The sequence below is a fragment of the Oncorhynchus clarkii genome, chromosome 14, assembly GCF_045791955.1.
Source record: "Oncorhynchus clarkii lewisi isolate Uvic-CL-2024 chromosome 14, UVic_Ocla_1.0, whole genome shotgun sequence".
Lineage (NCBI taxonomy): Eukaryota > Metazoa > Chordata > Actinopteri > Salmoniformes > Salmonidae > Oncorhynchus > Oncorhynchus clarkii.
Genome location: NC_092160.1, coordinates 18,251,653 through 18,274,384, shown reverse-complemented (window position 1 = coordinate 18,274,384; position 22,732 = coordinate 18,251,653). Strand labels below are relative to the sequence as shown.

Sequence of the window (22,732 nt, the reverse complement as noted above, 5' to 3'; positions counted from 1 at the left end):
TGAGGTTGGAGCTGGTGGCTGGTGCCTCAGTGGCACAGGAGACAAGAGAGTGAGGTTAGACCGCTGTTTCTAACGGAGCTGTCCACTCCTCCGGTGGTGCTGTGCTGAAAATCAGGGTTTCGGTCTTTATACAAAATGGTTGATGGTATTCGAAAAGGATTTACAGACTACCCGTTTATAAACTTATTCTAAGGTATATTGTGTGGATTTCTAGTTACAAACGGTGGATTTCATCTGACCCATTTGATATATAGTTGTTGTGAACTACAGTTTTTTTTCCTAATCTCGTGCGGATTATCCTTCTGGATGGTTTGCGTCTGGACATACAGGTAAAGCACAATAGACATGGATATTTCAAGTGTTTCTTCTGCTAAAAACAAATGAAAACTGTGAAATGTAAATATAAATATACAACATAGCCCACTGAAAGTGCACCTTACATAAAAGTGTGTTTTATTTATCATCGAACTGCAATGTAATGGACATCAAGGGCAAATCCCTGCGTAAAACTATTTCCCCATTACTTGAAATCTGTCCTTTTATTTAAATACAATATTCAAATAATATATGTATCAGGTTTGGGATTTAGTTTACTTACCACAGGTCTTGATAAACTCATCTATGCCGTAACTGTAGGCAATAGGCTACAGTTCAGTTGATGGCAATGAAGTTGCGAGTTGAGTCTTCACGGTTTACTCTATGTTAGTGCGCTATAGGCTACTCCGCTACTGTAGCCTGCTAGAATTCCGTGAGGGGTAGCCGAGTTCTGAAACAAAGTCAATATTTTGGGGAATGTCAGGGACGCTCCATGCCAGTGCTTCGGGCGTTTAATTTCGCTGCATAGTATTTAGCGTGTTATTTTTTTATTTTTGCACACTAATCCTTGAGTGACACCGTTAGCGGCTGAGGGATTATACTCGAGTTTTAATTTCATCGTCTCTCTCGCTGCGCGTGACTCATTTAGCTATAGGCATAGTCTTGTATGAGACCGTGATGGCCATTCATTCTATATGTTTGATTCCCCCTTTCAATTGTTATACTGTATCTTAATCTTTAAATCCGACTGGATAGTGCTTCTCGGTTTGAATAAACTCTTAAGTATTTCATTGTTTTATTCTAATGACCTCTTTGTTGATTAAATGGGTTGATTGGAGAAAATCTACCCAATGTGTTTTTGGATTGTCTGTCTCTGACAGGCCTATAATGACCCTCTACTTCTCCCTGCCCCTTGCCATCCAAACTAGAAGATAACAGTAATTAGAATCTCATTAGAAACTCCCAGACTATTAATGAAAGGGTAGTGCCCTTTGAATTAGGGATGCATAGGCCATCTCCCCAAACTTTCCAGATATATTTCAGCCTTCTTTGCCATTTCACGACACAGCTCAACCGCTCATGTCAGGTACATATATTGCATTTAAAGAATGCCTCCAGAGCCACATTGATTCAAGTTCATTAGAAGGCTAAGAATATGGAGTTGCATTTAAAGAAAGCTGGCAGAGCCACATTGATTCAAGTTCATTAGAAGGCTATGAATATGGAGAAGATGCTTTTAACAGTCATTCAACTAGTAACGCTATTAATATTCAAGCATCGCCCATGCTGTCCACTCACTCTATCGATCAGCTGTTTCTAATTGTGAGCTTCCATTTAATGGGTTTGTGCCAACAGCCAGCCAGCCAGCCCGCCTGCCAGCCAGCCAGCCAGCCAGCCAGCCAGCCAGCCAGCCAGCCAGCCAGACAGACAGACAGACAGACAGACAGACAGACAGACAGACAGACAGACAGACAGACAGACAGACAGACAGACAGACAGACAGACAGACTCACAGAGGATACCAGTCTAGGATTTTGACCCTCTATTGCAGTGGTATTTAACTCTTACCCTACGAGGTCCGGAACCTGCCGGTTTTCTGTTCTAATAATTAATTGCACCCACCTGGTGTACTAGGTCTAAATCAGTCCCTGATTAGAGGGGAATAATGAAAAAAACACAATGGAACTAGCTTCTAGGTCCAGAGTTGAGTTGGAGGGCTTTATACTTTTATCAATCAGTTTCTGTCAGTGTCTATTGAAGTTGTGGATGGCCTGTAGTGGGATGAATGTTACATGAGTGATGATGAGGCAAGTGACCTATAACAACCCTCTTTACATAAACAGGTATGTAGGTATACAAGCATGCATGATACAACATTACACACACACACACACACACACACACACACACACGCACACGCACACGCACACGCACACGCACACACACACACACACACACACACACACACACACACACACACACACACACACACACACACACACACACACACACACACACACACACAGAATAGCACCTCATAATCAACACATGTTGACGTAATAATGTTGTTGGAATACCGAACATAATACATTCCTCAGTAGACAGGCATTGATGAAATAGCAGGAATTAATGTGCGCTCTGCCTCCCGTTACAATGACTTGGCAATTACCCTGGGGACAAAACCAACGCGTGCACATTCGCTACTCAAAGTGGCATATTTCTTTCCCGAAAGGAAATCATCAGGAATCTCAGCCTGTATTCATGAAGCATCTAGGAGTTCTGGTCTAGAATCAGGTCCCGCAGTTTAATCATTGCTATCTAAAAAGGTAAAACTGATCCCAGATTAGTACTGCTTTTCTGAGATTTCTGAATTTCGCCACTAGTGAGGGTAGTGGTGGTGGTTGTGTTGGTACGGATGGTAGTGGAAAGCCATGTTTCTATTGCGCTTGTAAAGCAAAGTAATTTCACTTTAATTTCATTGTCTATTTCTTCAGTTCTTTTCTCAGCTTTACTATAGAGATAATGTCAAGGTATTTTCTTGTATCTAGGCTACTGGTGGTGATGGTGGTGATGGTAGTGGTGGTAGGGATGGTAGTGATGGTGCTGATGGTGGTTATGGTAGTGATGGTTGTGGTGATAGTGATGGTCAGGATGGTAGTGGTGGAAGTAATGGCAGGGATGGTAGTGATGGTAGTGGTGGTAGGGATGGTGTTGATGGTGGGGATGGTAGTGGTGGTAGGGATGGTAGTGATGGTAGTGGTGGTAGGGATGGTGGTGATGGTAGCGGTGGTAGGGATGATGGGGATGGTAGTGATTGTAGGGATGGCGGTGATGGTAGGGATGGTTGTGATGGTACAGTAGGGATGGTGGTGATGGTAGGGATGGTAGTGGTGAAAGAGATATTAGTGATGGTGGTGATGGTTGTGATGGAAGTAATGGTATTGAGGGTAGTGATAGTAGTGATGGTAGTGATGGTTGTGATGGTAGTGGTGGTAGGGATGGTAGGGATGGTAGTGGTGGTAGTGCTGGTACGGATGGTAGTGGAAAGCCATGCTTCTATTGCGCTTGTAAAGCAAAGTAATTTCACTTTAATTTCATTGTATATTTCTTCAGTTCTTTTCTCAGCTTTAGTATAGAGATAATGTCAAGGTATTTTCTTGTATCTAGGCTACTGGTAGTGATGGTGGTGATGGTAGTGATGATAGTGGTGGTAGGGATGGAAGTGATAGTGCTGCTGATGGTGGTAATTGTAGTGATGGTAGTGGTTTTAGTGATGGTGGGGATGGTAGTGATGGTTGTTGTGGTAATGATGGTCAGGATGGTAGTGGTGGAAGTCATGGCAGGGATGGGAGTGATTGTAGTGATTGTAGTGATGGTTGAGATGGTATAGATGGAATTGATGGTAGGGATGGTAGAGATGGTGGTGATGGTAGGGATGATTGTGATGATCCTGACAGTTTGAATGGTATTGGTGGTAGTGATGGTGGTGATGGTAGTGATGGTAGGGATGGTTTTGATGGTGGTGATGGTAGGAATGGTTGTGATGTCAGTGATGGTAGAGATGGTGGTGTGTAGTGATGATAGTGATGGTAGTAATGGTAATAAGGGTAGTGATGGTGGTGATGGTAGGGATGGTTGTGATGGTAGAGATGGTGGTGTGTAGTGGTGGTGGTGATGGTAGCAATGGTACTGAGGGTAGTGATGGTAGTGATGGTAATGAGGGTAGTGATGGTAGTGGTGGTAGGGATGGTGTTGATGGTGGTGCTGGTAGTGGTGGTAGTGATGGGAGGGATGGTGGTGATGGTAGTGATGGGAGGGATGGTGGTGATGGTGGTGAAAGTAGATGTGGTAGGGATGGTAGTGGTGGTAGTGATTGTGTAGATGGTAGGGATGTTAGTTGTGGAAGTGATGGTGAGGATGTTGGTGACGGTAGGGATGGTACTGATAGTAGTGATACTTAGGAATTGTGATGATGGTGGTGAAGGTAGTGCAGGTAGTGATGGTAGGGATGGTAGTGATGGTAGGGATAGTAGTGATGGTTGTTTTAGGGATGGTGGTGATTGTAGTTATGGTAGGGATGTTGGTAATGGTAGTTGTGGTAGTGATTGTAGGGATGGATGTTATGGTAGTGATGGCAGGGATGGTAGTGATGGTAGAAAGTAGTTGTGGTAGTGATGGTAGTGATTGTGGAGATGGTATGGATGTTAGTGGTGGAAGTGATGGTGATGATGGTGGTGATTGTAGGGATGGTAGTGATGGTGATGATGGTGGTGATTGTAGGGATGGTAGTGATGGTGATGATGGTGGTGATTGTAGGGATGGTAGTGATGGTGGTGATGGTAGGGATGGTACTGATGGTAGTGATTGTAGGGATGGCAGTGATGGTTGTGATATTATTGATTGTGGGATGGTAGTGAAGGTAGGGATGGTGGTGGTGATGGTAGTGGTGGTAGTGATGGTGGTGATGGTAGTGGTGGTAGTAATGGTAGGGATGGTAGTTATGGTAGGTAGGGTGGTGATAGTAGTGATTGTGTTGATGGTAGGGATGGTTGTTATGTTATTGACAATAGTGGTTGTAGTGGTAGTGGTGTTGATAGTGATGGTAGTGGTGGTAGTTGTGGTAGAGATGATGGTGATGGTGGTGATGGTAGGGATGGCAGTGATGGTGGTGATAGTAGGGATTGTGTTGATGGTAGGGATGGTTGTTATGTTATTGATGGTAGTGGTGTTGATAGTGATGGTAGTGGTGTTAGTGGTGGTAGTTGTGGTAGTGAAGGTGGTGATGATGGTGATGGAAGGGACGGCAGTGATGGTGGTGATAGTAGGGATTGTGTTGATGGTAGGGATGGTTGTTATGTAATTGATTGGTTGTGATGATGGTGATGATAGGGATGGTAGTGATGGTAGTGAATATGGAGATGGTATGTATGTTATTGGTGGAAGTGATGGTAGGGATGGTAGTGATGGTAGGGGTGGTACAGGTGCTGGGGGTGGTAGGGATTGTAGAGATGCTAGTGGTAGGGATGGTGATGACTGTAGTGATGGTAGGGATGGTGGTGATGGTAGTCAATGGTAGGGGTGTTAGAGTGGTAGTTGTGGTAGGGATGGTAGGAATAGTAGTGATGGTAGTTATGGTAGTGATTGTGGAGATGGTAGGGATGTTATTGGTGAAAGTGATGGTAGGGATGGGAGTGATGGTAGGGGTGCTAGGGGTGCTAGGGGTTGTAGGGATTGTAGTGATGCTAGTGGTAGGAATGGAGATGATGGTAGTCAATGGTAGGGATGTTAGAGTGGTAGTTGTGGCAGGGTTGGTAGTGATGGTTATGATGGTAGTGATGCTAGTGATGGTATTGTTGGCATGTATGGTAGTGGTTGTAGGGATGGTAGGGATGGTGGTGATGGTAGGAGAAGTAGGGATGGTAGGGGGTAAAGAGGATGAAATACGAATATAATACCACAGTGAGGGAGTAAATGTTTTGTAAAAACTTGTATCATACTACTCTACCCTGATCCTCATTGCTTGAACTGTGTCTGGCAAACCGGACCAAAGTGTTTAGGATGAGGGGTTAGCGGTCACTTAGGAACTTAACTTACTGTAACATTTGACTGACATTGTGTTGGAATAGGAGTTATTCATGGCTATAGACTGGCAAAGTCACTATTTGATGGGCTGTGAGAAATACACTATGCATACCCCTTCAAATTAGTGGATTTGGCTATTTCTGCCACACCAGTTGCTGACAGGTGTATGAATTTGAGCACACAGTCATGAAATCTCCATAGACAAACATTGGCAGTAGAATGTCCTTACTGAAGAGCTCAATGACTTTCAATATGGCACCATCCTTGGATGCCACCTTTCCAATAAGTCAGTTTGTCAAATTTCTACCCTGCTTAGAACCCGGTCAACTATAAGTGCTGTTATTGTGAAGTAGAAACGTCCAGTAGCAACAACGGCTCAGCCGTAAAGTGGGGACTGTCGAGTGCTGAAGCGTGTAGTGCGTACCAATCATCTGTCCTCGGTTGCAACACTCACTACTGAGTTCCAAACTGCTTCTGGAAGCAACTTCAGCGCAAGAACGGTTTGTCGGGGGCTTCATGAAATGGGTTTCCATGGCCAAGCAGCCGCAAATAAGCCTTAAATCACCATGCGCAATGCCAAGCATTGGCTGTAGTGGTGTAAAGCTCGCCGCCATTGGACTCTGGAGCAGTGGAGTAATGAATCACGCTTCACCATTTGCGTTTGGCGAATGCCAGGCAAACGATACCTGCCTTAACGCATAGTGCCAACTGTAAAAATTGGTGGACGAGGAATAATGGTCTGGGACTGTTTTTCGTGGTTTGCGCTAGGCCCCTTAGTTCCAGCGAAGGGAAATCTTAATTCTACAGCATTTAGTATACAATGACATTCTAGACAATTGTATTGTTCCAATGTTGTGGAAAAAGTTTGGGGAAGGTGCTTTCCTGTTTCAGTATGACAATGCCCCCATGCACAAAGCCAGGTCCATATAGAAATGGTTTGTTGAGATCGGTGTAGAAGAACTTGACTGGCCTGCACAGAGCCCTGACCTCAACCCCATCAAACACCTTTGTGATGAATTGGCCTAATTGCCCAACATTAGTGCCCAACTTCACTAATACTCTTGTGGCTGAATGGAAACAAGTCCCAAGAGCAATGTTCCAACATCTAGTTGAAAGCCTTCCCAGAAGAGTGGAGGATGTTATAGCAGCAAAGGGGGAACCAACTCCATAATGCCCATGATTTTGGAATGAGATGTTCGATGAGCAGGTGTCCACATACTTTTGGTCATGTAGTGTTGCTTGTTGACTCTGACTGACTTTCTCTCCATTAGGTCTATGTGGGACCGATGAATAACACAGCCTAGGAATGCCATTGTAGGACAGATAGAGAGCAGTTACAGATGAGGGTGTTTACAGCTCAATGAACATGTTAGCACTTAGCTTAGTGAGTCGTTCAAAAACTGTAAGAATCCAATTGTAATAGTGTGGTTCATTATTTCTTATTTTTCCTTTCAAGTTCACTTCATTGTGGCACAGCAATGCTATTTGCTCATAGTGTGGATTTCCATCAGTGCAGTATTAATCCCTGCCATGATGTAACACTTTCATTAGTGCAACATTATCACAATTTCAGCGATCCAGTATTAATGTAAACATGTGACATGTTTATACATGGAGCTCAAGCTGTCTGCTGCATACAGTATGCCTGTCTTTAACCCTGTGTGGGGGTGATCCTTTTGGTCTTGAAGGCAGATGGTCTGGTCACTGTTATCTAGTTCATTAACAGGATGGGGGAGGGTTAATGGGTTAACACAAGCTCAGCCCCTGTGGCTGTGTGGTAATCCTGTATGTACAGTAGGGTGTGTGTGACTGTGTGTGCTTGTGTGGTGCATATGTATGTGTGTGTGTGTGTGCGTGGTTATTGGGTGGAGATCAAAACACTGAATGTTGTTGTTATTGTCTTTGCTGTTTTCTCTCGGGTTGACCAGCAGGCCATTGCCATTGACCATGCTAAGGAGTCTGACCATGCGTCACATTTTAATAGTTGCACGTGTCACAACTAGCCGCACATCACAGCACTGGCCAAGTGTGACTACATTGTTCTGGCCTTCTTTATATATCACTGTGTTTATGTAAGGTTGTGTATCGATCGTGGAAAACCCTGCTTCTATTGTTCTTGCATAGCAAAGTCATTTCACTTTTACTTCAATGCCTAAGTATTTTCTTGTACAGTGCCTTGCGAAAGTATTCGGCCCCCTTGAACTTTGCGACCTTTTGCCACATTTCAGGCTTCAAACATAAAGATATAAAACTGTATTTTTTTGTGAAGAATCAACAACAAGTGGGACACAATCATGAAGTGGAACGACATTTATTGGATATTTCAAACTTTTTTAACAAATCAAAAACTGAAAAATTGGGCGTGCAAAATTATTCAGCCCCCTTAAGTTAATACTTTGTAGCGCCACCTTTTGCTGCGATTACAGCTGTAAGTCGCTTGGGGTATGTCTCTATCAGTTTTGCACATCGAGAGACTGACATTTTTTCCCATTCCTCCTTGCAAAACAGCTCGAGCTCAGTGATGTTGGATGGAGAACATTTGTGAACAGCAGTTTTCAGTTCTTTCCACAGATTCTCGATTGGATTCAGGTCTGGACTTTGACTTGGCCATTCTAACACCTGGATATGTTTATTTTTGAACCATTCCATTGTAGATTTTGCTTTATGTTTTGGATCATTGTCTTGTTGGAAGACAAATCTCCGTCCCAGTCTCAGGTCTTTTGCAGACTCCATCAGGTTTTCTTCCAGAATGGTCCTGTATTTGTCTCCATCCATCTTCCCATCAATTTTAACCATCTTCCCTGTCCCTGCTGAAGAAAAGCAGGCCCAAACCATGATGCTGCCACCACCATGTTTGACAGTGGGGATGGTGTGTTCAGCTCTTCAGCTCAGTTCTTCTTGCCACTCTTCCATAAAGGCCAGATTTGTGCAATATACGACTGATTGTTGTCCTATGGACAGAGTCTCCCACCTCAGCTGTAGATCTCTGCAGTTCATCCAGAGTGATCATGGGCCTCTTGGCTGCATCTCTGACCAGTCTTCTCCTTGTATGAGCTGAAAATTTAGAGGGACGGCCAGGTCTTGGTAGATTTGCAGTGGTCTGATACTCCTTCCATTTCAATATTATCGCTTGCACAGTGCTCCTTGGGATGTTTAAAGCTTGGGAAATCTTTTTGTATCCAAATCCGGCTTTAAACTTCTTCACAACAGTATCTCGGACCTGCCTGGTGTGTTCCTTGTTCTTCATGATGCTCTCTGCGCTTTTAACGGACCTCTGAGACTATCACAGTGCAGGTGCATTTATACGGAGACTTGATTACACACAGGTGGATTGTATTTATCATCATTAGTCATTTAGGTCAACATTGGATCATTCAGAGATCCTCACTGAACTTCTGGAGAGAGTTTGCTGCACTAAAAGTAAAGGGGCTGAATAATTTTGCACGCCCAATTTTTCAGTTTTTGATTTGTTAAAAAAGTTTGAAATATCCAATAAATGTCGTTCCACTTCATGATTGTGTCCCACTTGTTGTTGATTCTTCACAAAAAAATACAGTTTTATATCTTTATGTTTGAAGCCTGAAATGTGGCAAAAGGTCGCAAAGTTCAAGGGGTCCGAATACTTTCGCAAGGCACTGTATCTACAGTACAATAATGAGCATGGATTGCTGCAAGGTGTGACATTCAGTTCAGTGAGACATAGATTGTTATTTTTCCCCAAGGCCAGTAACTTTATCACAGGTGGTTGTCCAAAACCAGGTGAATAATGCAACACACTCTGAGGATACATTAAGTTACATTTTAGTAAGTAATATCAAGTCATTGACCACAGTGTAAGACCAGTAAAAGTAATGGTTTGTAGTGGATTCATACCCAATATAATGAAGTATTATGAGGCTTCAAGTACATTGAATGGTGCTTTTATCCAAATTGAATGGACGGCGATATCTCGTTGACTGCTGATAATGTTGTTGCATTCTGCCGGTGGTGCTGAGAGCGGAGAGATAACCACTGCTGACCCGCTTGGTCATAGAAAGTCCACATTTCATTTTCAAGTGTTTCTCAGGATTTCCAAGGATAATTGATCAAAGATTACCTGTGATCTAAGCATTCATGTGTGCTGGTTTATTTTAGAACCGACTGAATACATGGAGGAAAGAGGGGAACTTTAGTTCATGTTAATATCAGGATATTAATTCGTAATTCGTAATTCGTTTGGAAACAGTTATATTTGTATGTAGAATGTTTTTGTTTCGTATGTGCAGATGATAGAAGTCTCGCTTTACGGACAGACAGATTGATGGACATGCCAGTCAGGGAGACGGACAGAGCCACACGCACGCACGCACGCAAGCATGCACGCACACACACTTCTGAAGCATTTGGACATTTCTCCTTCAGCGGGCACATTTATCTTCAGTGCGGGGGAGGGGGAGATGCAATACGCAAAGAATACATTCAAAGCTCATGTGATCACATTTTATGTGTTGTGATGGATATCTGAATGAAACCAGATAACATCCTCAGAAAAAGGATTTGGGATAACAAATAATGCTCTCACAACATGTAGACCACAAATGCACACAAAGGGCTGTCTCCTCGCTCACCTCTTGTCTGGTGGGGTAAGCGTGCGCTGTCGTTATCCGCCTGCCATTTAGAAGCTGTGTTCCTCATGTACTGAGTCAGGGATATTTATTGTGTGTTCGGTGTCCATTTTAGGACACCCGCAGCCTCTTGGCTCACCACTCACAAGGAGGGCTGAGAGGGCGAGCGTACAACTCTGTTTCCTCCATCTGCATTTGGTGGCTGTGTTTCTCACAAGGAGAGATGAGGCTTGAGGTTGTCCTAGAATGGGCACCGTACACCTGCGCATAGGCCAGGATTAGTCTTCTGGTTCCTCTCTTATCCTTTTAAGATGGGCACGTGATTGATGCCCATGGCTTAGGTCATGTGACCACTCATGGACATGCTGGAAGGATGCTAATAATTGCCCTCTAGGTAGAGGGATTGTCCAAGGACAGTCTAGTTGTCTATGTCTATGTCTATGAGGTCAATGGGACAGATCTCTGTGCTTTTTCATCTGAATGACAGTTACTCATGTATAGGATGATTAACCTCAGTCACATACTGATACTTTAAAGTGGTATGGTTGTGAGCGGTGTCACTCATCTACTGTTCAGAGATCACAACAAAACGGCACATGGAAATGTTACGTTTGTGTACCATCAGCTTAGTTTTTTAATGCAGTATGAGGGACACTGCACAAATGACTTAATGAATTGTGTATGCATCACAGAAGGGATTGTACCTTTAATATAGCGTAACTATTGAAAGTTGTTTCATCCATTGCACCATCAAAACTTTCAGATAACTGACAATGTAAAGGCTGCAACTGGGCAGAATCCATAATAGTTTTCAGAGAATACAACTGTAAGCTCAGCAGCGAGTCAGGCAGTGAAAGAGACACCACATAAGAGGGACACCTTTTCTACCCATACACTCAAATAAACATCTGTTGTGATGTCGGTGAAGATTAATCGTTTCCAAGTACACATTACATGTTTTTGTCTGTGCACCCATGCTTAGAAATATTCTATCTAGTTTACTACACAATGCTTTAATTTGTGGAAAAGTATTGAGATATTTGAGAGGTCCATATGTTTTCTATATGTGTAGTCAGAGGGACACATTGGTATTGGTGTAGAGTTCCAATATAACCATGCATATATTGCCTAGAGGCCACAATTTTCAACACATTATCTATCTTGCAAGTCTATAGTATGTGGTAATAATACTAAGCAACAATATGAGTTTTATATGTTCTGTATGTTCTGACTGGGGTAATGTGCGGAATATGAGTTGAAGGCACATACACCACGTTGCAGGTAGGCAAAAGGCAACATTGGGTTCTGATGAGAAGTAGGTTTGAGCAGGGGCATGTTTGGGCAACATATTCAGAAAGATTATCTCTCTTGGGCAACATTTTCAGAAAGAGTATATCTCTTGGGCAACATATTGAGAAAGATTACCTCTCTTGGGCAACATATTCAGAAAGATGATATATCTTAGGCAACATATTCAGAAAGATGATCTCTCTTGGGCAACATATTCGGAAAGATTTGATTCTATATTTTCTCCACGGTGGGTTTATTGTATATATTCTATATGTTAGGAGAAAGAACAAGACAGCAAAATAAGCTCAACTCCTGTGAGAGTTACAGAGTTAAGAGCAGAGCAGTAGTGCCGGAGGTTCAGTGCTGCTTTGAAACTGAAGCATCTCTCCTATCCCTTTATCTGCGTCAGCTACAATGCTGTCGGGCAGTGGGAGTGAGAGAAGTGCCACGATAACTCTAGGAAAGAAGACGTGGGAGAATGTTTGTGTGGCAGACACACAGAGCACAGCAGATGTTCCACTGTTCCCAGTGTGGATCTTGGAGACAAACAGCGGTAACTCCAACCCCAGAATTGATCTTTACACAGAAATACTGCTGAGCATGCTTAAAGAGATCTGATCACCGGGGGATTGGATCTGTTTGCTGGAGTAGATGGGAAAACACAAGTGGGGAGGAGTAGGAGTGTGGAGCGCTGGGATTGGGCAACTCTAGACAAATCACTTTACTAAATCATGATGTGAAGATCACTCAGTGGACTTACTTATTTCCCTGGTCAGGTCACATGATCTGGACCAGTGTTTCCCAAACTTTTTATAGTCCCATACCCCTTCAAACATTCAACCTCCAGCTGCGTACCCCCTCAGGCACCAGGGTCAGCGCACTCTCAAATGTTGTTTTTTTGCCATAATTGTAAGCCTGCCACACACACACTATACGATACATTTATAAAACATAAGAATACGTTTTTGCCACAACCCGGCTCATGGGAAGTGACAAAGAGCTCTTATAGGACCAGGGCACAAAAAATAATATTATAATAATCAATCATTTTGCTCTTTATTTAACCATCTTACATATAAAACGTAATTTGCTCATCGAAAATGGTGAATAACTAACCACAGGTTAATGAGAAGGGTGTGCTTGAAAGGATGCACATAATTCTGCAATGATGGGTTGTATTTGAGAGTGTCTCAGTCTTAAATCCTTTTTCACACACAGTCTGTGCCTGTATTTAGTTTCCATGCTAGTGAGGGCCGAGAATCCACTCTCACATATGTACGTGGTTGCAAAGTGCATCAGTGTCTTAACAGCACGATTGCCAAGGCAGGATACTCTGAGCGCAGCCCAATCCAGAAATTTGGCAGTGGCTTCTGATTAAATTACATTTTCACAGAATCGCTTGTTGCAATTTCGATGAGGCTCTCTTGTTCAGATATCGGTAAGTGGACTGGAGGCAGGGCATGAAAGGGATAACGAATCCAGTTGTGTGTGTCATCCATTTCGGGAAAGTACCTGCGTAATTGCGGTCCCAACTCACTCAGGTGCTTCGCTATATCACATTTGACATTGTCCGTAAGCTTGAGTTCATTTGCACACCAAAAAATCATACAATGACGGAAAGACCTGTGTGTTGTCCTTGTTAATGCAGACAGAGAGGAACTCCAACTTCTTAATCAAAGCCTCAATTTTGTCCCACATATTGAATATAGTTGTGTAGAGTCCCTGTAATCCTAGATTCAGATCATTCAGGTAAGAAAAAACATCACCCAGAGAGGCCAGTTGAGTTAAAATGATGGTCAGTAAAGAAAACTTTCAGCTCGTCTCTCAATTTTAAAAAACGTGGTTGTATTTTGCCCCTTGATAACCAGCACACTTTTATGTATGTTGTAAAAGCGTTACATGGTCGCTGCCCATATCATTGCATAGTGCAGAAAATATACGAGAGTTCAGGGACCTTGCTTTAACAAATGTAACAATTTTCACTGTAGTGTCCAAAACGTATTTCAAGCTGTCAGGCATTCCTTTGGCAGCAAGAGCCTCTCAGTGGATGCTGCAGTGCACCCAAGTGGCATAGGGAGCAACTGCTTGCACACACATTACCACTCCACTATGTCTCCCTGTCATGGCTTTTGCGGCGTCAGTACAGATACCAACACATCTTGACCACCAACGTTCATTTGATGTCACAAAGGTGTCCAGTACTTAAAAAATATCCTCTCCTGTTGTCCTGGTTTCCAGTGGTTTGCAGAAGAGGATGCCTTCCTTAATTGACACCCCATAAACGTATACCAGGAGCTGTGCCAGGCCCACCACGTCTGTTGACTCATCCATGTCTTACTAATCGAAGTCGTCTTAATTCTCGCTCAAAAACTTGTGTAGCTTATCTTTCAAATTGGCATGTTTTGTTTCTAAATGTCTGTGCAAGAGTGAAGGTTTCATCGAGTTGTGAGATAATACTTTTGCACTTAACAGACTGTGGCTGAGGAAAGGCACTACTCCCAGTAAAAGTGAACCCCAAATCAATATAGTTCTCATCATATTTGCGCCTCTTCGATGGCCTCTTCGATGGTCCAACGTCCCTGTCTGTTGTTCGGTGCTTTCCCGGGTAAGGGGGCAGTAGATCTCCTTACTAAATGGACTGCTTGAAAATGTGAAGAATTTGTGTTTTTTGTTTAAAAAATAATAATTTGTTTGTTTTATTAAAAAAAATGTTAATCTCATTTTTTTTGGCGTACCCCCGACGGCATTGCGCAAACCCATGGGGGAATACCTGGTCTTGACAATACTCTCTAGCCATTTCACAAAGAACCACACTTTCTCACCATAGCAACGCTACACATGTAGATTAACATATATAGATAAGCATATAGCTGACACATAAACAAGCAGTATTTCGAGTCAGGTTCACTCAACGGGTGATTTGCCAGCCCCCAAAAATGTAATTGCCTCTTAGTATGTCTATGGAAGAAAACCTCAGTCTCAAACCGCGTTTGTCAAATCATGTATATTAACGTCTCTGCCTCAGCGTACAAGGTTAAAGGGTCAAATACGGTTAAACGATGTACAGGAGGTCATACAGTACAAACAAACCCCATGCTTTAGTGAACCCCTGTGTATTGGTGCATACATGCATGTAATAAGTAAAAACACTCCACCTATCACAGTCCATAGTCTCTCCAGTTGTCATGCATTGCCGGTTCTATGGAGTGCAAAAAAGGGCTCAGATGGAGCTTTGCTGGACACCTGTCAAAGTGGGATGTATTGTGTAAATTGTGAGTGCTAGGTAGTCATCATTTCAAAGTCAATGCCAAAGCTTAGACATGCTGTCTTGGATTTATAGCCACGAAGCAGAGGCACCAAGTGGAGGCACCACTTTCAATCTCTCTCACTTTGCTCCACACGTAAACACACATGGCTCTTAAGAGTTGCGATTTGTCTCTCAAATGCAGCCTCTGATCAAATGAAAAAAGGATGTGGGTTTTACTTTAAAAGTTTTGCACTTCATTTGCTATCTTCCCGGAAGAAATCAAATGTTATGAAAATGGAACAGCTGTAATTTAATTGGCATAAAAAGAAACAGAACCAATCTTAATCAAATCTAAGCCCTATAACAAATATATTGGTTGGCTCATTATACTGTTATTCAATCAATAATACACAATATGTTATACATCAAACCAGTGGCGTAGAACAAGGATGATCCATACAGCCCATGCTGTAATATACTATATCAATGAATGATCTAACCAGCAACCACAGTATTACCATATCAGTAATGAGTTACGAGTATCAAGGGATGCAGGCTTACGCAACATAGAGAACATGATGTGAGATTGCCCCACAAGCAGTTGGAGCATCTGGAAAAAGCAGTATATAAATCCAATAATTTCTTGTTATTATAAATATCCTCCCAGCACATGGCTATCCTCTACAAAAGAATGACAGCATGAAAATGAAATACAGTGTTTGCCCCCTTTTCAGAATTTCTCTAGTTTTGCATATTTTTCATACTGAATGTTAGCAGATCTTCAACCAAAACCTAATATTAGATAAAGGGAACCTGAGTTTACAAATACCAAAAAAAGGGCACTTATTTATTTGATTAACAAAGTTATTCAACACCCAATTCTCCTGTGTGATAAAGTAATTTCCCCTTATACTCAATACCTGGTTGTGCCACCTTTAGCTGCAATGACTCCAACCAAATGCTCCTTGTAGTTGTTGATCAGTCTCCCACATCACTGTGGAATTTTGGCCCACTCTTGAATGCAGAACTACTTTAACTCGGCAACATTTGTGGGTTTTCAAGCTTTAACTGCTCGTTTCAAGTCCTGCGACAACATCTCAATTGGGATTAGGTCTGGACTTTGATTAGGCCATTCCAAAACCTCAAATATGTTGCTTTTTAACCATTTTCATATAGACTTGATTGTGTGCATTGGATAATTGTCTTGCTGCATGACCCAGCTGTTCTTCAACTTCAGCTCACAGACGGATGGCCTGACATTCTCCTGTAGAATTCTTTGATACAGAGCATAATTCATGGTTCCTTATTAAGGCAAGTCGTCCAGGTCCTATGGCAGCTAAGCATCCCCAAACAATTGCACTACCACCACCGTGCTTGACTGTTGGTATGAGGTTCTTACTGTGGAATACAATATTTGGTTTTCGGCAGACCCATCTCGTCCATGTCTGTGACACAGGATCTAATATAAATACCACCCCATCCCAATCCATTTAACATTTAGACACCAGGGGGAAACAGTAGATTGATGACACTAGGGGATGTGCTATTGCCCAGACCTGGATTCAAATACTACACTGCTCAAAAAAATAAAGGGAACACTAAAATAACACATCCTAGATCTGAATGAATGAAATATTCTTATTAAATACTTTTTTCTTTACATAGTTGAATGTGCTGACAACAAAATCACACAAAAATGATCAATGGAAATCAAATTTATCAACCCATGGAGATCTGGATTTGGAGTCACACTCAAAATTAAAGTGGAAAACCACACTACAGGCTGATCCAACTTTGATGTAATGTCCTTAAAACAAGTAAAAATTAGGCTCAGTAGTGTGTGTGGCCTCCACGTGCCTGTATGACCTCCCTACAACACCTGGGCATGCTCCTGATGAGGTGGCGGATGGTCTCCTGAGGGATCTCCTCCCAGACCTGGACTAAAACATCCGCCAACTCCTGGACAGTCTGTGGTGCAACGTGGCGTTGGTGGATGGAGCGAGACATGATGTCCCAGATGTGCTCAATTGGATTCAGGTCTGGGGAACGGGCGGGCCAGTCCATAGCATCAATGCCTTCCTCTTGCAGGAACTGCTGACACACTCCAGCCACATGAGGTCTAGCATTGTCTTGAATTAGGAGGAACCCAGGGCCAACCGCACCAGCATATGGTCTCACAAGGGGTCTGAGGATCTCATCTCGGTGCCTAATGGCAGTCAGGCTACCTCTGGCGAGCACATGGAGGGCTGTGCGGCCCCCCAAAGAAATGCCACCCCACACCATGACTGACCCACCGCCAAACCGGTCATGCTGGAGGATGTTGTAGGCAGCAGAACGTTCTCCACGGCGTCTCCAGACTCTGTCACGTCTGTCACATGTGCTCAGTGTGAACCTGCTTTCATCTGTGAAGAGCACAGGGTGCCAGTGGTGAATTTACCAATCTTGGTGTTCTCTGGCAAATGCCAAACGTCCTGCACGGTGTTGGGCTGTAAGTACAACCCCCACCTGTGGACGTCGGGCCCTCATACCACCCTCATGGAGTCTGTTTCTGACCGTTTGAGCAGACACATGCACATTTGTGGCCTGCTGTAGGTCATTTTGCAGGGCTCTGGCAGTGCCCCTCCTGCTCCTTGCACAAAGGCGGAGGTAGCGGTCCTGCTGCTGGGTTGTTGCCCTCCTACGGCCTCCTCCACGTCTCCTGATGTACTGGCCTGTCTCCTGGTAGCGCCTCCATGCTCTGGACACTACGCTGACAGACACAGCATTGATGTTCCATCCTGGATTAGCTGCACTACCTGAGCCACTTGTGTGGGTTGTAGACTCCGTCTCATGCTACCACTAGAGTGAAAGCACCGCCAGCATTCAAAAGTGACCAAAACATCAGCCAGGAAGCATAGGAACTGAGAAGTGGTCTGTGGTCACCACCTGCAGAACCACTCCTTTATTGGGGGTGTCTTGCTAATTGCCTATAATTTCCACCTGTTGTCTATTCCATTTGCACAACAGCATGTGAAATTTATTGTCAATCAGTGTTGCTTCCTAAGTGGACAGTTTGATTTCACAGAAGTGTGATTTACTTGGAGTTACATTGTGTTGTTTAAGTGTTCCCTTTATTTTTTTGAGCAGTGTATTTGAACATTTTCAAATACTTTCAGTGTTTGCTTTAGTCTGCCTGTAGTACCAGTGTTTGCTGCAGTCTGCCTGGATTACCAGTGTTTGCTTTAGCTTGCCTGTAGTACCAGTGTTTGCTTTAGTCTGCCTGTAGTACCAGTGTTTGCTTTAGTCTGCCTGTAGTACCAGTGTTTGCTTTAGTCTGCCTGGAGTACCACTGTTTGCTTTAGTCTGCCTGTAGTACCAGTGTTTGCTTTAGTCTGCCTGGAGTACCAGTGTTTGCTTTAGTCTGCCTGTAGTACCACTGTTTGCTTTAGTCTGCCTGTAGTACCAGTGTTTGCTTTAGTCTGCCTGGAGTACCACTGTTTGCTTTAGTCTGCCTGTAGTACCAGTGTTTGCTTTAGTCTGCCTGTAGTACCAGTGTTTACTTTAGTCTGCCTGGAGTACCAGTGTTTGCTTTAGTCTGCCTGGAGTACCAGTGTTTGCTTTAGTCTGCCTGGAGTACCAGTGTTTGCTTTAGTCTGCCTGTAGTACCAGTGTTTGCTTTAGTCTGCCTGTAGTACCACTGTTTGCTTTAGTCTGCCTGGAGTACCAGTGTTTGCTTTAGTCTGCCTGTAGTACCAGTGTTTGCTTTAGTCTGCCTGTAGTACCAGTGTTTACTTTAGTCTGCCTGTAGTACCACTGTTTGCTTTAGTCTGCCTGGAGTACCAGTGTTTGCTTTAGCTTGCCTGTAGTACCAGTGTTTGCTTTAGTCTGCCTGGAGTACCAGTGTTTGCTTTAGTCTGCCTGTAGTACCAGTGTTTGCTTTAGTCTGCCTGGAGTACCAGTGTTTACTTTAGTCTGCCTGGAGTACCAGTGTTTGCTTTAGTCTGCCTGGAGTACCAGTGTTTGCTTTAGTCTGCCTGTAGTACCAGTGTTTGCTTTAGTCTGCCTGGAGTACCAGTGTTTGCTTTAGTCTGCCTGTAGTACCAGTGTTTGCTTTAGTCTGCCTGTAGTACCAGTGTTTGCTTTAGTCTGCCTGGAGTACCAGTGTTTACTTTAGTCTGCCTGGAGTACCAGTGTTTGCTTTAGTCTGCCTGTAGTACCAGTGTTTGCTTTAGTCTGCCTGGAGTACCAGTGTTTGCTTTAGTCTGCCTGTAGTACCAGTGTTTACTTTAGTCTGCCTGGAGTACCAGTGTTTACTTTAGCTTGCCTGTAGTACCAGTGTTTGCTTTAGTCTGCCTGGAGTACCAGTGTTTACTTTAGTCTGCCTGTAGTACCAGTGTTTGCTTTAGTCTGCCTGGAGTACCAGTGTTTGCTTTAGTCTGCCTGTAGTACCAGTGTTTGCTTTAGTCTGCCTGTAGTGTTTGCTTTAGTCTGCCTGGAGTACCAGTATTTGCTTTAGTCTGCCTGTAGTGTTTGCTTTAGTCTGTCTGTAGTGTTTGCTTTAGTCTGCCTGTAGTGTTTGCTTTAGTCTGCCTGTAGTACCAGTGTTTGCTTTAGTCTGCCTGTAGTGTTTGCTTTTAGTCTGCCTGTAGTACCAGTGTTTGCTTTAGTCTGCCTGTAGTACCAGTGTTTGCTTTAGTCTGCCTGGAGTACCAGTGTTTGCTTTAGTCTGCCTGTAGTACCAGTGTTTGCTTTAGTCTGCCTGTAGTACCAGTGTTTGCTTTAGTCTGCCTGGAGTACCAGTGTTTGCTTTAGTCTGCCTGGAGTACCAGTGTTTGCTTTAGTCTGCCTGGAGTACCAGTGTTTGCTTTAGTCTGCCTGGAGTACCAGTGTTTGCTTTAGTCTGCCTGGAGTACCAGTGTTTGCTTTAGTCTGCCTGTAGTACCAGTGTTTGCTTTAGTCTGCCTGTAGTACCAGTATTTGCTTTAGTCTGCCTGTAGTGTTTGCTTTAGTCTGCCTGGAGTACCAGTATTTGCTTTAGTCTGCCTGTAGTGTTTGCTTTAGTCTGCCTGTAGTGTTTGCTTTAGTCTGCCTGTAGTACCAGTGTTTGCTTTAGTCTGCCTGTAGTGTTTGCTTTTAGTCTGCCTGTAGTACCAGTGTTTGCTTTAGTCTGCCTGTAGTGTTTGCTTTAGTCTGCCTGTAGTACCAGTGTTTGCTTTAGTCTGCCTGTAGTGTTTGCTTTAGTCTGCCTGTAGTGTTTGCTTTAGTCTGCCTGTAGTACCAGTGTTTGCTTTAGTCTGCCTGTAGTGTTTGCTTTTAGTCTGCCTGTAGTACCAGTGTTTGCTTTAGTCTGCCTGTAGTACCAGTGTTTGCATTAGTCTGCCTGGAGTACCAGTGTTTGCTTTAGTCTGCCTGGAGTTCCAGGGTTTGCACTTTTGCAAACCTACTGCAGGCGCAGAGGAAGCCAACAAGTCACAAGAACACATAATGAACACTTCCTGGTTTTACAGCAGATCTTTGTAACACATTGCTTTTGTGAATTTGACCCTTGACCTATGGAAACAGCATGTGGGCACGAGCCCTGCCAGCGTTGTTGAGATATGTCTTCTACTCAGAACAACAGGGGAACGGGGTCATATCCCTGATGTCAGCTATCCTAGGGTTGTGATGTGAGGAGGACTTTAAAGCAGCTACATTCACCAAAGTTCGGGCAGTGTTTCACTCAGTAGTACCTTTAGCGCTCATGTAGTTCAATTGAAAAAAGAGACACTAAAACAGTGACTGGAACACATGTTGAAGCTGTTTTATGTTAGCCTGCGTTGTGTCTTTCCGTAGTTCCACGGAAATAGCTTTTTAATAAGCTTTTTTCCACACATGGTGTTTGGTTTGATTGCCATCGTGATAAGGTCAAACTTGTTTTCATACTGTGTAATGAATAATTGAAGACGAGTGATATTCAGAATGCGACTTTATTGCTTTAGTACAGTAGATAGTGTAGGAATAATTTTCCGGTGTGCCACTATATCTTCTGTGAATAGCATTTGGATGTTACTATGTTGCAGCAACTAATGAAAGTGTTTGTATTAAGCAATGTGTTCTCTCTCACAGTTACTTATTTTGAACTAATGCCAATTCATCACCATCATTATCCTAATACATTGACTCTTTTGTCTTCCTTTATCTTTATTTGCCTATTTCCCTTTACTTGATTCCAAAGCAGATCTAATCTTCTTCGTTGAGTGTGAGGCACTTATTGAAAGCATTAGTTTAAACCAACGACATATTTGCAATGCCCATTGTCTACACTAATTACAGCTTGGTTGATTTATGGTCTCAGGCGCCCTAACCGATATTGAACTGCAGCCACGGTCGAAGGGGTCTGCCGAACTGCTCACCACTCTTTTTTTTTTTTACAGGATCAGACCAATGAAGACACCCAGATGGTGCTCGCTGGCATTCTTGTTGGGAATGGTCTCCCTCGGAGTGGGAGTGGGAGTCGTCGAGGGGAGGCCCGGCAAGGAGGAGGGATTCGTGCCTCCACCCTATCGACCTGTCGTGAGGTTCCGACACAAGGTATTGTGTCATTCCCGTTCCATTAGCCTTTCATGACAAGGGGACTCTGCAGTGTTGTGAAGATGATTACAATGGAGTTTCTTGAGAATCAAGCTACTTTTGTTTTTTCTTAAGGCTCAGGGATTTATTACTGGTGTTGTGCCAAGGAGACTTGAGCATCAAGTTAACATCATATTTTGACATTTATGTTGAATATATCTGATTGAGGTGAGGGGAGAAGGGGAATTTATTAGAGGGGGCATGAATACTAAAAGTGAACTGCCATTTTAGCAAAAACATCCAAGTTGAGAGCGTAATTGAAACTTTATCGACTTGACAACGCAGGCCTAGCTCTGCAAGCACAATCGGATTCCAAGTATTTCTCAAAGCACTAACAAGCTCTCTCTCCCCTACTCTGTCTTTCTTACTTAAAAAGGTGAGAGCCATGTGGTTGTCATATTACATAATATAAAAATTAAGTCCAATTGGAATGCAGAAAAAAACATTTGATGGGCACGCTCTTTTGTCTGCAGGCATTTGTGTGTGGGGGTGTGTATGTGTGTTTTCCCTGTACACACACTTACTGTAACCCCCCCGTGAGTGATAAGCACTCAAATACACACTCCTCAGCCTCTGCCATCTCGAAATAGAGACCTTTTTTATTATTATTGGCTTATTAATTGTGTTGGCATGCGAATAAAACAAGAGAAACAATGGCAAATTTAAGTCCAGGGATCAGTGTTGATAATGACTTTGTGTGAGAGAATGAAGGAGGGGAGAGAGAGAGAAATCAAATCTAGAAAAGAGCCATTAAATTCTTTAACCACCTAAAAGGAAGTGATTCCCAAACCTTCTGTAGCAAATCCATCACCCACAGAGAGATGAACCTGGAGAAGAGTCCCTTAAGCAAGCTGGTCCTGGGGCTCTGTTCACAAACACAAACAGATCCCACAGAGCCCCAGGACAGCAACCAAACCAAATCATGAGAAAACAAAAAGAGAATTACTTGACACATTGGAAATAATTAATAAAAAAACAGAGCAAACTAGAATGCTATTTTACCCTAAACAGAGAGTACACAGTGGCAGAATACCTGACCACTGTAACTTACCCAAAATTAAGGAATGCTTTGACTATGTACAGACTCAGTGAGCATAGCCTTGCT

At 43.2% G+C, this 22,732-nt stretch overlaps 1 protein-coding gene across 2 annotated transcripts in view; it reads left to right on the top strand.

Annotated features, from left to right (window-relative positions):
- Positions 1 to 184: 184 nt before the first annotated feature.
- The window catches only part of LOC139366368 (follistatin-related protein 5-like), a 187,083-nt gene continuing 164,535 nt past the window's right edge, over positions 185 to 22,732 (top strand). For both annotated transcript variants that reach the window (XM_071103776.1, XM_071103777.1), the window contains exons 1-2: positions 185 to 329; positions 21,432 to 21,588. In XM_071103776.1, coding sequence (XP_070959877.1) covers positions 307 to 329; positions 21,432 to 21,588 — 180 coding nt within the window. In that variant the 5' untranslated portion in view covers positions 185 to 306. The remainder of the gene's footprint in view (positions 330 to 21,431; positions 21,589 to 22,732) is intronic.